Here is a 15,930-nt window from a genome sequence, read left to right as displayed (position 1 = left end):
GAGCACTTGGATTGGTCCCCTGGCGCGGCTCACGTTGATGCCTGTCTGCTCCCGGCTGCCCTTGGGGGGGAAGGGCGACGGGATGGGTTAATCGCAGATACGAATTGCATGCATGCATCGCATGTGTGCCAATTGATGACCTCGGAGCAGGTCCTAAATTATTATTATTATATTATTATATTATATTAACACAATTGGCAGTGTTAGCGGGTGGGAAGCCGGTGGGGTATGTGTCCTGGTCGTTGAAAACTGCGACCCCTACTGGTCGGTCCGGGCGCCTGTTCAGCAGGGAGGGCATCTGGGGGAAATAGCGTGAACCTCCGGACGCGTTACGTTGCCCCAGTCAAACTCCTTGCTGTTGGGTGTAAAGAAGCGGCTGGCGACTCCACATGTATCTGGGAGGCATGTGGTAGTTCTACACCCTCCCCTGACAGGGCTGACAGTGGGGCAATGTGCGCAACGACCAGGAAGGGAATTGGCATAACGACTAAATTGGGATGGGTGAAAAATACAGAAAGTCCCAGAAAAAAAACATGAAAGATTATGGGCTATTTCTGACTTGCCTACTCTCTTGTTGTTGCTGTTTTGAAGTCTCTCTCTTTCACTCTCATACTCTCTCTCTCCAAGTATGCCATCTCTTACCCAAGCCTAGTGTACCTGTCTTTCACAGAAGGTAACCGACTAAGGTGCTCCCTAGGTCTTCATGTGCGGTAAAGCATGTCATCTCCTCTGTGTCTCCTCTCACCCCCCCCCCAGACGGCCAGGTGGAAGGTGACGTCCAAGGAAGCCCTTCAGAGGATCGGTGAATACTCTGAGGCTGCCATCACCATCCGAGGAACATACTTCCCTCCAGGGAAGGAGCCGAAAGAGGGAGAACGCAAAATCTACCTGGCGATTGAAAGTACGTATCACTGAGACCTTCCAGGATCTTTTGGGTTTTTTGGTTGGAAAAGCGTGTGTCGTGAGAATAATGGAAATTCTATGGTAGAGCTAAATGTCATAATGACACGAAACTCTACCCTCACTCAATGTAGAACTAGAATGGGCGGGTCATTTGAATTTCCTGATACCTTGATTGTATCTAGATGAGCTTCCCACTCTCTCACGCCAGGTAACCAAAAGTAAGAGCTCAGTCCTCCACTCCTTGTGTGTGTTTGATAGGAGTGGCAACTATTGGCTGGTGTTTTGCCCTTTTTCTGTCCTTTGTAAAGCAGGAAGCTGGATCATGTGCAGTAGTTTATCTCTGGCCTGGTGATATATACCGAGCTGGCTGTGGGTTCATTTTACTCTGCAGTAAAGTAACTTTTCTATAAATACGAGAGAGACCCAGAGTGGAATTCCTCTTTATTTTTTTTTTATTTTTTTTTGTTACACTGCCAACTAGTCATTCTGAAAGAAAAGTATATATTTTTTTAATGCAAAGCACCTCCATAGACCAGCAATGTTGCTAATTCACCCAGGCAGTCAGTCAGTCACTCACTCACTCATGTTTAGAGAATATGTCCTGATGACACTGTATGTGTGTCATTGTTATTCAGATAAGCAGCTTTACTCTCACCAACCCTCCCCTCTCCGGTTGCCCCCGCCCCCCTAAATATGTCCTGCTTTTATTGTTTTTCCTGACAAAATCTCTTAATATATTAACGTTGTTTGTTTGACAGGCGCAAATGAGCTGGCAGTCCAGAAAGCAAAAGCTGAGATCACCAGGCTCATCAAAGAGGAGCTCATCAGATTAGTAAGTACCGTCATTATGTCTCTTAGTACAGTTAAAATTGTATTATTTGAAACCTTCAATTGACACACACGCACTGTATAGTCTATGTGCGTAATGAATGAACAGTAGGCTTATATTATTCGAATGACTTGTTTCATTAGGAAATAGTTAGGGGTGTAACGGTACGCGTTCGTCCCGTGAATTTACGGTACGGCCGTCACAGTGCGGTACGCGCAGCCATATACGGAGAATACGCCCCACAGCGCAAACACACGAGTCCCACATGCAGGCACTCGCGAGGTCCGTGCGAGAACAGCGCGTGGCACACCGAGTCCCCGACTTCAGTTCAGAGCGGCGAAAGTGCACGGAGAAAGGCACATTTACATTGGAACAGCTGCAGGGTCATTACAATTTTTTACAGTTTTCTTGTTCGCCCAATAACGTTAACCAAATTAAACCAATGGAAAGAAACACACATGCGTCGCCGACACACACACACGCGCCAACAAACACATCAACATTCTCCCCCGCCGGACTCACAGGCACAGACACAATCAAATAAAAAAAAGAAACATACTTTTCCGGACAGATCATCTGAGCTGGCACTGTGTTTAAATCCAAATAATCCTCTGCCATTGTTGTAATATGTCATCTGTTCTCTAGTATTCAGTCTTGTCGTGAAGTTAAATTCTCTCTAGAAGGGAAACTGAAACTTAGCAAGGATTGTTAACCCTTTCTCCGCCGATGACGTGTTAAGACGTCATTCCTCGCCATGCGTAATCTGCCAATGAAGTTTTACAGCGTCTTTGAGATCAATATTTCAAATTTCTGTCATGGTATTCATATTTCACCCACGGATCCTTGACTGGTGCTGTAGGACTCCGCTCAACTCTACAACGCTTCAATACCGCCACCCGGTGGCCGATCGGCGCGTTGCAACCGGATGTTGATAATTGTGACGCCGGTGTGTCTCCCTATTCCCTCCGGCCACTCGCTATCGCTCGCGGGACTCCATCTTGACCCACTGGATAATCGATCCGTTGCCATAACTCAATAAACAACATTATTTGGACGTATATAGTATTATACAACCTGGAAATGCATCGCATAGATCAACATCCCATAATAGCGATCTTTTTGCTCCACGCTCATCACCCAACGGTAAGAGGAGACTGGGGTGAGTTTCAGCGTTTTTGATTATTATTATCCATACTGTTCTGATCTATATATCACCCATACTACATGAATCATTTCACGTCGGTCATTGCATTATAAACGACCCCCCTCCGGTCACCAGCAGATGATGACTCATGACGTTTAGGACCTTGTACAATTGAAATTTTTTATCTGGCGTCAATCGCTATCAAACTGCATTTGATGATCTAATATATGCATAAATGGCTATAACTCACTTTTTATGAAATACAGCAGAAAACGATAAAAACATATTTATACTCTAGACAGTATTTTTGTATGAATGTGTGAATGAAAAAGTAAAACGTTCCTACATCCTGAACGATAGATTATTGATGTTGAATGGGCCATAGTAATGTCAATTTAGCAATACAATTTAAAAAGTTATAGCCCTGCAAAGAAGGTGAACATCTCCATAGACTTATAGTGGTGGCAGAGAGGCTACAAGGATGAGAATAAGCTCCGGCAGATAAAGGGTTAAAGGGGCAGTAGGCAAGTGGATGCCTGAACACAGAATGACACCAGTATCACTGACTTCCACGGCAAGCCTATAGAAAATTATTCTATTTAATAATAATTATCATAATTATCATAAATATAATATATAAATAAAAAAATATATTAAAAAAAATAATTATTATGAATATTTTTCTTCTGTTGTACCGAACCGTGACCCCAATACCGAGGTACGTACCGAACCGTGGCTTCTGTGTACCGTTACACCCCTAGAAATAGTAGATACTGTATGCGCTGCCCTATAGTAGTACGTACAGTACACATCTTAGCGTGACATCTTAAGGCCACCACAGAGTCGGGCGTGAGCGGACCAGACTCCACAGAGGCGTCACGCACCAGTGTCACACAAAAGGCTGCTTGGTGTGTTGGTTGACATCGACCTGAATTAAATGTAGTAAACTGGCATGAGAAATGTAGGAAATTGGTAAGCGGTGGTACGCTTGACTGAAACCTCAAACAATTGCGGACATGCCGTGCAGAGTTTGGTCCGCTCGCAGTACGCCCGACTGTGGTGGCCTTAAGATGTCATGCTAAGATGTGTACTGTACATACTGTACGTACTACTATAGGGCAGCGCATACAGTATCTACTATCTCCCAATGAAACAAGTAATTAGAATAATATAAGCCTACTGTTCATTCATTACACATGTAGGCAATAAATACAGTGTGTGTGTGTGTGCGCGCGCTGAACAGGTGGCCAGGAGAGCGCAACAAGACGGTATAAATATGGAATATTAATAGTCTATTCCACTATAGCTATATCCACACGATTAGCTTTAGTTCTTATTTATTTATCCGCTGTCATTTGCAGTGTTTGTGTAGTGTTTTTATTTATTTTTGGACATCACGATGCCTCTTGAGGCATGACTGTAAATGTAAAACAAAATGTTTTATCATACAAATATTGTCATATTTATTATTATTATGATTATTTAATTCCAAGAATGTGTGTAGAGTTGAGATTAACGCAATCACCAGGATTCCTCCCAAATAAAGCCCTTAACTCTTTAATTGCCAACGACGAGTATACTCGTTATAGCCCGCCAATCGAATACTGCCAACAACGAGTATACTCGTTATTGGATCGTTATTTCTTTTATTCGCTATTTCCATTCATAAACATGCAGGCAGCTGTGTGTTATCACTGGGGAGGGGTCTGAGATTGCAAAAGTCCAATACCGCCGCCTGCCGCCTTGTGGCCACTATTGCACTCCATTTGAAATTATATAGCTTGCCGTCTGGGCCAAGCTGCGGCCAGCGGGCGGGGTCTAACTACTCGGGCAGGGCAAGCGCTTATAATGCAGGCATTGACGAGAGTCGGGCCCCCCGGGTTCATGTTCATTGCTGGATTACGTTGGAAACACGATCGCGATCAGTACTTGGAATGACGATCAGATAATTGGAATATTCTTCTCGGACAGATCCTGGTCAAGGTAAGGGCTAAATGGTACCAATATTGCGTTGATCCAAAAATTCCTTCATGCGATCGGGAGCGTGTGTGTGGTTTGTGTGTGGCGTGTTCAGTTGGTAGCGATCAAAGCACGGCGGGACCCCCCCCCCCCTTCATGCATCCATGATGAAACATAATACCGATAATCTAAATTTGATTTGAGAACAGTAGCTAGTCCAGGGAAGAAACGATAACGCTTTTACTAGAATACGCGTTGCCGGCCATTACGAAGCACTTTGGAAATTACACCAGACTGCCCTGAAACTACGCTCATATTCACAACGGTATAAAATGGAAATGTATGGATGGAAACATTATCTGTTTTTTGCATCTTGACCGGAAGAAACTCAATGACAATCGACTATATTATTAGATCCATAGCTATAATATATAATATAGCTTTAGGCCTGCAAACACAGCCACGTATCCCCATGTTAAAAGGCGATGGCATTTCAACGGTAAGGTAGACAGCGACCCCTGGCGCTGAATGAGTTAACTCATTGACCGCCGGGGACTAGCCTCATCCTGTTCTAGCCAGGCCACATTTTAAAGATAGGAATGCGTCACCTTGTTTGTAGAGCTATATCTATATTTTATATTATAGCTATGGATACAATACTATGGTCATTTGACAGTAACTATCTTCTGTCCAAGATGCAAAAAAAGAATAAATTTTTTCATGCATACGTTTGCGCGTTATGCCGTGGTGAATATAAGTATAGTTTCGGAATGATCCGGGCTAATTCCTGGGAAACTGAGTTATAGGGCTCTACGTGAATTCTACTAAAAGCATTGGCGTTTTATCCCTGGACACGCTACTATTTCCAAATCAACTTTATATAATGGGTATTATGTTTCATCATGAATGCATGAAAGAGGGGGGGGCAGTCGTTTCTGATGCTTTGATTGCCAGTAACAGCATTCGTTATGAACACCACACACACTGATCAGCCGGATCGGTACGAAATCCTTGCAGATTCAAGCTGGAATTGACGTCAGATAGTCCTTACCTGAGGTTGGGTGTATTCCAAAAAGAATATTCCAATTGTTTGATCGCCATCTGGTCCATCTGGTCCATAACATAATACGGCACAACACATGCATTGAGGGGCCCGGGGCGTACTAAAAAACTGTGCCCGGGGCGGTTTAAACGTAACACCCGGTCTGGAACAGGGTTTACTGCACTCTCGATACTGCCACCTGGCAGGATCTGGCCGGTACTGCACCCTCTGCGTCCCAGTATGCCTTTTAACGGCAACATACAGGTCTGTGGCATTGAATAGAATATTAAAATATAAAAAAAACGCTGCAGGCGGTCAGGTGGCGTAGCGGAGATTGCGTTCGTCACCAACACCGGAGACGCTGGATTCGCCTGTTCGAATCCAGCTCACAGCTATGGCGTTGTCACCAGCTTGGCTGGCCGTTCACACTAATACAATTGGCTGTATTAGAGGGTGGGAAAGTTGGCGGGGTGGGTCCGGGTCGTTGTAAACAGCGACTCTTACAGTTCGGTCGGGGCGCCTGCTCAGCGCGGATAGGATCTAAGGGGGGTAGTGTGATCCTTCCACACGTTACACCCTCTCAGTGAGAGTCCGCGCTGCCAGGTGAAAAGAAGCGGTTGATTGGCTAGACGTGTGTCGGAGGAAGCACGTGATAGCCTCCACTCTCCCAGACCGACTGTGGGGGGTAAGTGCGCAGGGACCAGGAAGGGGATTGGGAATTGGCATAACGACTAACATTGGGATGGGAGAAAATTTGGAGGAAAAAGGAGGGGGGAAAAGATCAATAAAAAAAAAAATCAAATATAAAAAAAAACGAAAGACGATCAAATAGCGAGTATACTCGTTGTTGGCGGGGAATGAGTTAAGAACACGCCGCATACCAGTCTGTCCGACTCACGACTGCTCTTCAGTGGAGCTAGGACAAAATTGTCTGATCTTTTGTCTTAAGTCCGTTGGTGAATGAGACTCATTGTCTTTTACTAGTATGCACTCTGCTACTAAGGAATCCACCTTGCCTATATTACTACCAACTATGCTAATGTGTCTTTACTATTATGCACTCAAGACTAGCACCCAAGTTCAACATTGTTTGACGAATAATGTTACTTACTGTAGTTGCCAGAGTTGTACCCTTCCTGCTGACTTGTTGTACAGAACTTATGTCACTTTGGATAAAAGCGTCAGCTAAATTACTAAATGTAAATGTATATTATTTAGCAAGAAATGGCCTAAAGTATATCCCCCAACCCACCTTTTATTGACCCATTTCCTCTAGTAGTGGTGGCAGCATTTGCATTATGATGCAGGACTACTAGTAATAAATACAACAATCATGTCAATAGGTTTTTCTTTCATGTTGATATTCTGGACACTAGCCAAAATCCCAGGTTAAAAGCCTCGGGCAGGATAAGGTGTTTATATGCAATTTCATATCACGATTACCAATATATGCCTGTATACACGAGTACACCGCATATTGCAATTGTGTCCGTGGGAAACGGAACTCTTTCAGACGACCACAAACCCAACAGGATATTAGTGTGATAAGGTGCTGACATGCCACAGTATCCTTTTTCACAGCGGCCATTTTGGACTTGGGTAAACAAAGCTGTGAAAAGGGCCTATATCAGCGTATCCCTGTTCGGGATACGAGCTCATCCTGGATATTAATACACGGAATATGGAGTTTACATGCACCAACTCATAGACGGAATACTTGAGTATCCAGACTATTATAAGAATATGTGATGCGACACGACCAAATTCAGATTATTTCACAGCGTGCATTTGTTGACCGCATGCCAGCAAGACCTCATAACTTCCTTACTAGGTCAGATATTTTAATATAGTAAATTTGTGTTCCTTGGATTTATTGTTCCTATCAATCACCTTATTTTCAAAACTGAATTTGAATATATACTTTTTTTATATGAAATATATAAATATGCTAAATATTTTTTACATAAATATCAAGGTTATTTGATCAGACGGATAAGTAAGGCTGCAGTGTGGAATGAGTCATAGGATTGGATTTACATGAATGGGATTACATACTGTATGGATTTACATGGTGTTGTATTAACTTTGGAGCTCTGCTGAGAGCGAGCAGCCTGTGGTCAAAAAGATTCATTCTTTTATTTTCCTTCACTACTTGGAAATATGCTCCTCACTATCATAATTATGGGTAAAACTGCATATTTTGTATAATAAGCAGACCGCGGAAGAAGGCGCCAACAAGCATGTTATGTTGCTAATGATGCGACGGTCTCTGCAGTACCATAGAAAACATGAGGACTGTCTGTTCCACAAATATCAATGACAGATGATGCTCATTTTTGTTTTTCTTCTTCTTTCTTTACAGCAAAATTCCTACCAACCAACCAGCAAAGGCAGATACAAGGTGTTGTAGAGGACGAACTGAGGCTGTCTGCAATCTCCCATCCACAACCTTTTGTTGGATATTTTCAGAATATTTTAATTTCTTTTGTTTGTTTTTGACCCCCTCAGTTACCTGTAGCATTTTATTTTCTGTGAAGCTTTTTCCTCCCGTTTTGATTTCCTCATTTCAGTTTACTATATGTAATGCAAATTTGTTCCTAATCAACCCCTTCTTTCCAACATCTGCAGTATGCTTTTAAACGTAGGATTTGTTCTTTTTTGTATTTTGTCAGTTTTTCCACTGTCATTTGTACAAGTAACAGATCAAGAACTCCATTGATGTAAGATGTTTTGACTTTTCTCCACAATAAAACAATGTGTGAACTGAACTTTATCCTGACAATAATGATTTATTTTATTGTCATTTGAGTACCTCCTGCGAAGAACCATATACCGGTAAGTCTGTTTTCAGAGTAACAATGTTTTCAAATGTTTTCACATCTAAAGACGGTGAGTTAGTGTTGTGTTCACTCATAGTTAAAGACGTCGTGGTTGAGTAGTTTCTTGTGATATATCACATTCACACTCCCAAGTGATTTAGAATAAAGTGATGTCACATCTTACCTGTGCAACGGTATAGGTTAACATGATGATGTCACACCACTTTTACATGTTTTTATGTGTCTGTTATGTCTATGTGATGTGATGTCATGTGTCTTTACGATGTCTGAACACTTCGTTCCTCTACCCCCCTACAAGGACCACAATGGAAATAAGCTCTGAGCTTTTTTGTGTCTATCCAGACTGTGCTTCTGTCACTTCCCAACTGCAAATACATGGGCTGTCCAAAAGATTTCAAAACAGACTTATGGTTCTTTGGTGCGAGGGTTACATTTATACAAGCCTAATTCAATTTGTCCTCCTTCAACATATCCCTCTTTGTAAAACACACACACAGTCTCCCCATGCATGCAGTAACTTCAGAGGTTATGTAAGGGATAATGTATAGCTACGAGGTCATTGTCGCAAAATAATTGACCGACACGGAGTTTAAAATACCGAGCCGCTTCGGCGAGGTGTTTTAAACGTCAGTGAAGGTCAATTATTTTGCGACAATGACCGAGTATAGCTATACATTATCCCGCTTATTACATGGCTAACTTACTAACAATATACCTAATTCATTTTACATCGACTCGCAACACTGGTTCTGGCTGCGTTCTGGCTCCGCTCGTCGCTCCGCCCCCTGTCATCGCCGGCAGCAGAACACCGGCAGTGTCTAATTGCACTGAAACAGTGTGTGTCAGTGGGCTTGATTGCGAACAGCTGCGCACAGCGGTCATTATTGAAAAAACAGCGGTCATTATTGAAAAATAATGACCGCTGTCGGGGGGGCTATTGACCAATCACAAGCAAGCATTTCGGCGAATGTGAAAACGCCATGTAATAATGTATTATATGAATGTTTAATATTGATTGGATTTAGATAGAGCATTGAACCGTCGTATTTGTCATAATGGAGCATTCTAGAACATAGAATCTTCTAGAACGTTTGTGTGATGTCGTAATAGACCTTTCTAGAACCTAAAACAGTGGAACGTTTGTGGTGATGTCATAATAGTATATATATTACTAATAATAATATTATAATATTTATAGTGCTGTCAGGCGATTAAAAAAATATCTAATTAATTACAGGATTTGTAATTAATTAATCTAATTAATCGCATTTTAATCGCATAACCATTTTATGCCTGATATTCTATATTCTATAATCATATTTCAAATTGCATGTGTCCGGATGGCGTGACTATTTTAGGCAACCAACTTGTGTTTAGCGTTTCTCTGATTGGCCAATACGCCCATGTGACCACGGCAGCGCGAGAGAGCTGCAGCGCGGAAATAGGCTGTCTATTGCCTCGCGCTACAGCGCGGAAATAGGCTGTCTATTGCCATTCTCTAAGACAAACTCTAACCTTAACCAGCTCCTTAACAGCGCCTAAACTTAACCCTTCTAACCTTAAGCAACTCCGAAACAATGCCTAACCTTAACCAACTCCGAAACAATGCTTAAAGTTATGCCTAAACTTAACGGCGAAAGAATGCGAATGCACGTTAAAAAAAAAAAAAAATTGAAGGGAATCGAACTAGCCAGCAACGAGCCGTAGGATCCACAGCCATGCAGCGTTGTCAATTGAGCTATTTCTGGATAGTGAATAAGGGGCGGTTACTGGCATATAATGCTGCCGCGACGGAGCTCCGCAGCCGAGCTCCGCTCTGCGTCGCCGCGGGGGCGTGGCTAGACGCAAGTTGGGCGTGGTTAGACACAAGTTGGTTGCCTTTAATATTTAGGCGTCCGGATGGCAGATTTCAGTACTTGTAGTCGCCAAAGCTATAGCGCTGCTGGCGGGACAACCTCATAACTCGATTTTTTTTTTTTTTTTTTTTTATATAAATATAAATCAACTCCGTAGATCATCCTCCATATGTGTGTGGGTTTTACAAAGTTTAAAGTTTAAACAGTGGGAAAGCATTAAACCGATCATCTGTCTAAACCTAACTCTATTTGCCCTCAAATCTGTGTTTGTTTTTTTCATCTGTTGAAAAGTTGGGTTTTTGGAGGTATGAGGTTTTGTCCCGCCAGCGGTTATGGTATTATATAATTGTCATAATAGAACATTCTAGAACATTTGTGATGTCCAACATTTGTGATGTCATAGCCGAACATTCTAGAACATTTGTGGTGATGTCATAGCCAAACATTCTAGAACATTGAACATTCTAGAACATTTGTGGTGATGTCATGACCGAACCTTCTAGAACATTTGTGTATCGATATATTCAGCAATTCTCTCAGCCAGGTCAGTGTGCATCTTGAACCCGTGCTGAGCTGTACTGAACAGATAGACTAAACAACATAGATTTTCGGCTTTCCAGTGTGGAGGAATTTTCATGTGTCGAGTCGGCAGTGATTTTGGAGACTGGGAAAATACAGTTTTCTTACCTTGTAGTAGCTGTGGACATTATTTTTCTTTATCAACGAACGTACTACTCACAAGTAAGTAATTTTAACCAGTAGAGTGGAACGTCGGCCCTCATAGTACAAAACCTTCTGCTTAATAATCTTCCATTGATTAATTTGCTTAGATTTTTCAGGTCTGGTCAATTTGAGCATGATGGTGTTATTCACAGTCAAAGATAAAATAAAATGTATTGATATTCTCATTTGGTTCATTACAATTTACTCAAGCCTAGTAACAGACACAGTATTTCTGACACTGGGAATACATTCCCTGAGATCCATAGATGTCCCTAGAATCAGATACCAAGAACATGCAAATGGACCATATAAAAAAAAGTATGTAAATGTGTATTCTACGTTATTATGGAATGAATGAGATAAAAAATAAAAATTTTAATTAATTTTGAGTTAATTTTCATAACGCGATAATTTGCTGTGTAATTAATTAATCTAATTAACGTGATAAACTGACAGCCCTAAATATTTAGGAAAGTAGATTTAGGACCACTTCTGTAAAGAAAGACTTTGCAAATAAACCATTTGGATATCTTTGCTTTGCACTGGAGCGGCTGTGGACATTGCTTTTCTTTATCAACGGACGTACTACTCACGAGTAAGTAATTTTGAAGGTTGAAGGTAGTGTGACCTCCCACGCGTTACACTTCACCAATGAGAGTCCGCGCTGGCAGGTGAAAAGAGGTTGCTGGCTGTCTCCTATGTGGCGGGAGGAAGCTTCTGATAGACTTCAGGACTCCCTAGACCGACCAGTGGGGGGCACATGCGAGCAACGACCAGGAAGGGGAGGGGGGAATTTGCATAACGACGAAATTGGGATGGGAGAAAAAGTGGATACAAAAAAATTTATGAACACAGGAAATAACTAACATAATCAAATTAATATTAAAATCCTGAAGGCCCAATCCAAATGAAATGAATGAGTTGCCTTATCAGCAAAAATAACAAATAGTAATGGAGTCATATTTAAATGTATTGACTGAGCTCTTGATACAAGGAGCAACACTACATACATTTTTCTTTATTATGTTTGCTGTTTTGTGGATGTTTTTAAATTATATTTACAAACAATGGGGTAAAACACCTATATTCTTGATTTACAATGGGTTAAGAAAGTTCTTATTTTAAATCTTTAAATATTCCGTACTGGGACATTTGCTCTTTGTGTGTGCTGCGCAGCAAGACTTTGACCAGAACAAGCTGGAGGAGGAGATTAGGAAGAGGAAGGAGCGGGTGGAGATGTGGAGGGAGGAGCAGAGGAAGAAGGCCATCGAGAGCATCGGAGAGATCAAAAGGGAGCTGGAGGAGATGAAGCAGGGGAAGAAGTGGAGCCTGGAGGATGACGACGGTGAGATCAGGCCTTCCCAAACTCTTTTTGCGATCGACCATTATTCACAAGATGGCCATTTTGCTCTTATGTCATCATTGTCATGCTCGGGTTGGGATTTCTTTCCATGATATAAGAGCAAAACCCTCGCTGTGTGAATTAGGGCTGGGCGATTCCGATTATTAATCGAGTTTCAATTCCAATTTAGATTTTGGCTTCCCACCAGTGGAGGTTTCTCTATGACAACACGTGAAATACAAATTCACTCATAATTCATAATTATTATTAATTTACATATACCTATATATATATATATATATATATATATATATATATATATATATATATATATATATTTTTTTTTTTTTTTTTTATTATAAATGTTTTCCTCTGTAAAAAAAATGCCAGTGAATTTGTTTTCTTCAAAAATGGCCAAAATTGACAGCTCTGAGCAGGCCTGCACTGCAGTATTGCCTGCAATAATTATTCGTGAAGAATACTTCACAGGTTGACCCATTGTTAAATAAATAATAAATAACAGCCAATCAAAATAGGCTATTAACTTCATCTAAGCACGGACTGTGCAGTTAAACCTGATTTAAAAAATAATAATAATAATAATAAAAAAAAGAAAAAATATATATATATATATATATATATATATATACCTATATTTCTGATTTTAATCGATTTTTCTCTTGAAAACTAGAAACGCAAAGGAAATCATTCAAATAACCTTTGTTTTTATTTGACACACAATAATGATCAAACCAAGATGAATTTCCCTATTGGGATTGAAGTGCAAACCTAACTTTCACCAATCTTCACTTAAAAAAATAAATGTGTGTTGTATAATCCATACGGTTTGTGTTGTAAGGTCCACTCCATACGGTTTGTGTTGTAACTTGTAAGGTCCATATCGTCTGTGTTGTACGATCCATGCAGTCTGTGTTGTAACTTGTAAGGTCCATATGGTCTGTGTTGTATGGTCCATACGGTCTGTGTTGTACGGTCCATGCGGTCTGTGTTGTACGGTCCATGCGGTCTGTGTTGTACGGTCCTTGCGGTCTGTGTTGTACGGTCCATGCGGTCTGTGTTGTACGGTCCATGCGGTCTGTGTTGTACGGTCCATGCGGTCTGTGTTGTACGGTCCATGCGGTCTGTGTTGTACGGTCCATGCGGTCTGTGTTGTACGGTCCATGCGGTCTGTGTTGTACGGTCCATGCGGTCTGTGTTGTACGGTCCATGCGGTCTGTGTTGTATGAATAGAATAGAATAGAATAGACTTTTAATTGTCATTGCACAGTATACAACGAAATTTCAGGGGAGCTCCCACAGACCGTAGTACATATATACATACATGAACACATAACACATATAACACTGTACATAACAGAATATTTTAAATAATAAAGTGCATAATGGGTGGTAATCAGAGATTATCAAGTGCAGTGGTAAGTGCATGGTGCATGTGAGGGGACAGTCAATGAGTATTTAACAGTCTGACTGCTTGGGGGGAAAAGCTGTTCTTAAATCTTGTACTCTTGGCATGTATGGACCGGTATCTCCTCCCTGAGGGAAGGAGCTGGAAGAGGTGATGTGCTGGGTGAGACTGGTCCTTGATGATACATTTGGAGCGGTGGAGGCAGCGGGAGGTGAAGACGGAGGTGATGTTTGGTAGAGGAGTCCCGACGATCCTGCCTGCCGCCTTCACCACCCTCTGTAGAGCCTCTTGCTCTGCCTTTGTGCAGCTGGAGAACCACACAGACACACCGTAGGTCAGCACACTCTCAACCGCACAATGGTAAAAGTTGACAAGGAGATTTCGTGGCAGGCCAGCCTGCTTCAGCTTCCTTAGATAGTATAGGCGTTGCTGGGCTTTCCCGATCACTGAGGCGGTGTTGGTGCTCCAAGACAGGGTCTCACTCACACTGAGACCCAGGAACTTGAACTCAGTGACCCTCTCCACTACCTCGTTGTTGATGAGCAGAGGGGAGTGGTCAGGCCTTGATCTTCTAAAATCCACTATGATCTCTCTTGTTTTCTTTATATTGAGCGCCAGGTTGTTATTGTCACACCAGGCTGTAAGGTCCTCCACCTCCCTCCTGTGTCATTGTTGTTTGTTATGAGACCCACAACTGTGGTATCGTCTGCGAACTTGATGATGTAATTGGAGGGGTAGGAGGGGGAACAGTCATGTGTGAGCAGGGTGTACAGTAATGGGCTGAGTACGCAACCCTGCGGGGCGCCGGTGCTGAGAGACAGGGTGGACGAGGTGTAGTTGCCCAGTCTGACAGCTTGTGTGCGGTTTGTGAGGAAATCCAGCACCCAGTTACAAAGTGTATTACACAGACCCAGGGTTTGGAGTTGGTCCATGTGGTCTGTGTTGTACGGTCCATGCGGTCTGTGTTGTACAGTCCATGCGGTCTGTGTGTACGGTCCATGCGGTCTGTGTTGTATGGTCCATGCGGTCTGTGTTGTATGGTCCATGCGGTACGGTTAGTGATGCACCGATGGAAAATTGTGGCCGATACCGATAACCGATATTAATATTGCTGTTCTGGCCGATACGATATTTACCGATGTCGATATCTCTGTATAGAAAACACTTTTTTATGATAATCAAATAAAGAGCTATTTTCCAATATTTTTTTTACTTTTGTAACTTATTTTCAGAAATGACTGATATTTTGAAACTATTTAAGGCCAAAACAAGTAAAACAAAAAGATAATTTTTTTTATATCAGCCCATATCGGCCCTATCTTGATATCGGACCGATACCGATGTGTAAATTAAATTAACTAATTAAATAAAGAAATTCCCTATCCATAGTCGCTGTGGGAAAAGATAAAATAAAATAAATTCCCTACCTACCCATGGCCTTAACACATCCAGCGCCAAGAACGGCGAAAGTCGTTATTGCCCGCCATGCGTTGAACGGCAACAACGTTGTACGCCGTTTTTTAAATCAATATTTCATTTTTTCGCCATGGCATTCATAATTCATCCAGCCAACCTCCGGAGCTGCAGCGGGACCCTGAATGAGATTGCAACGCCTCAATATCGCCGCCTGGTGGATGGTCGGGCGAGTTACACTCTCAAAACCGGAAGTTGTGATCGGTGCGTCGAGGAAATCCCTCCGGCAGTAATATCTTGCTACGGGACTACAGACAAACACTGGCGTGCATTTGGATCGATTCCATAACGCAATAATCGATATGATTTTGGCGCTTATTGCGCCATACAAACCGGAAATGGATCTAGGCGATCGGCGTCAAATAATTGGTATCTTTTTCTTCCAGTCTCATC

The 15,930-nt window shown here is 42.0% G+C and overlaps 1 protein-coding gene across 1 annotated transcript in view; it reads left to right on the top strand.

Annotated features, from left to right (window-relative positions):
- Window positions 1-5,307: 5,307 nt before the first annotated feature.
- LOC311233537 (putative ATP-dependent RNA helicase DDX46) overlaps window positions 5,308-15,930 on the top strand; it is a gene marked incomplete at both ends in the record, with an annotated part of 51,860 nt that continues 41,237 nt past the window's right edge. The window contains 2 exons of the mRNA XM_084320503.1: window positions 5,308-5,334; window positions 12,473-12,641. Of these exons, the coding sequence (XP_084176629.1) occupies window positions 5,308-5,334; window positions 12,473-12,641 (196 nt within the window). The remainder of the gene's footprint in view (window positions 5,335-12,472; window positions 12,642-15,930) is intronic.

This window comes from Notolepis coatsorum (assembly GCF_963971535.1).
Source record: "Notolepis coatsorum genome assembly, chromosome: 8".
Classification (NCBI taxonomy): Eukaryota; Metazoa; Chordata; class Actinopteri; order Aulopiformes; family Paralepididae; genus Notolepis; species Notolepis coatsorum.
The sequence above is the reverse complement of the archived record's forward strand: the minus strand, read 5'-3'. Positions and strand labels throughout refer to the sequence as shown.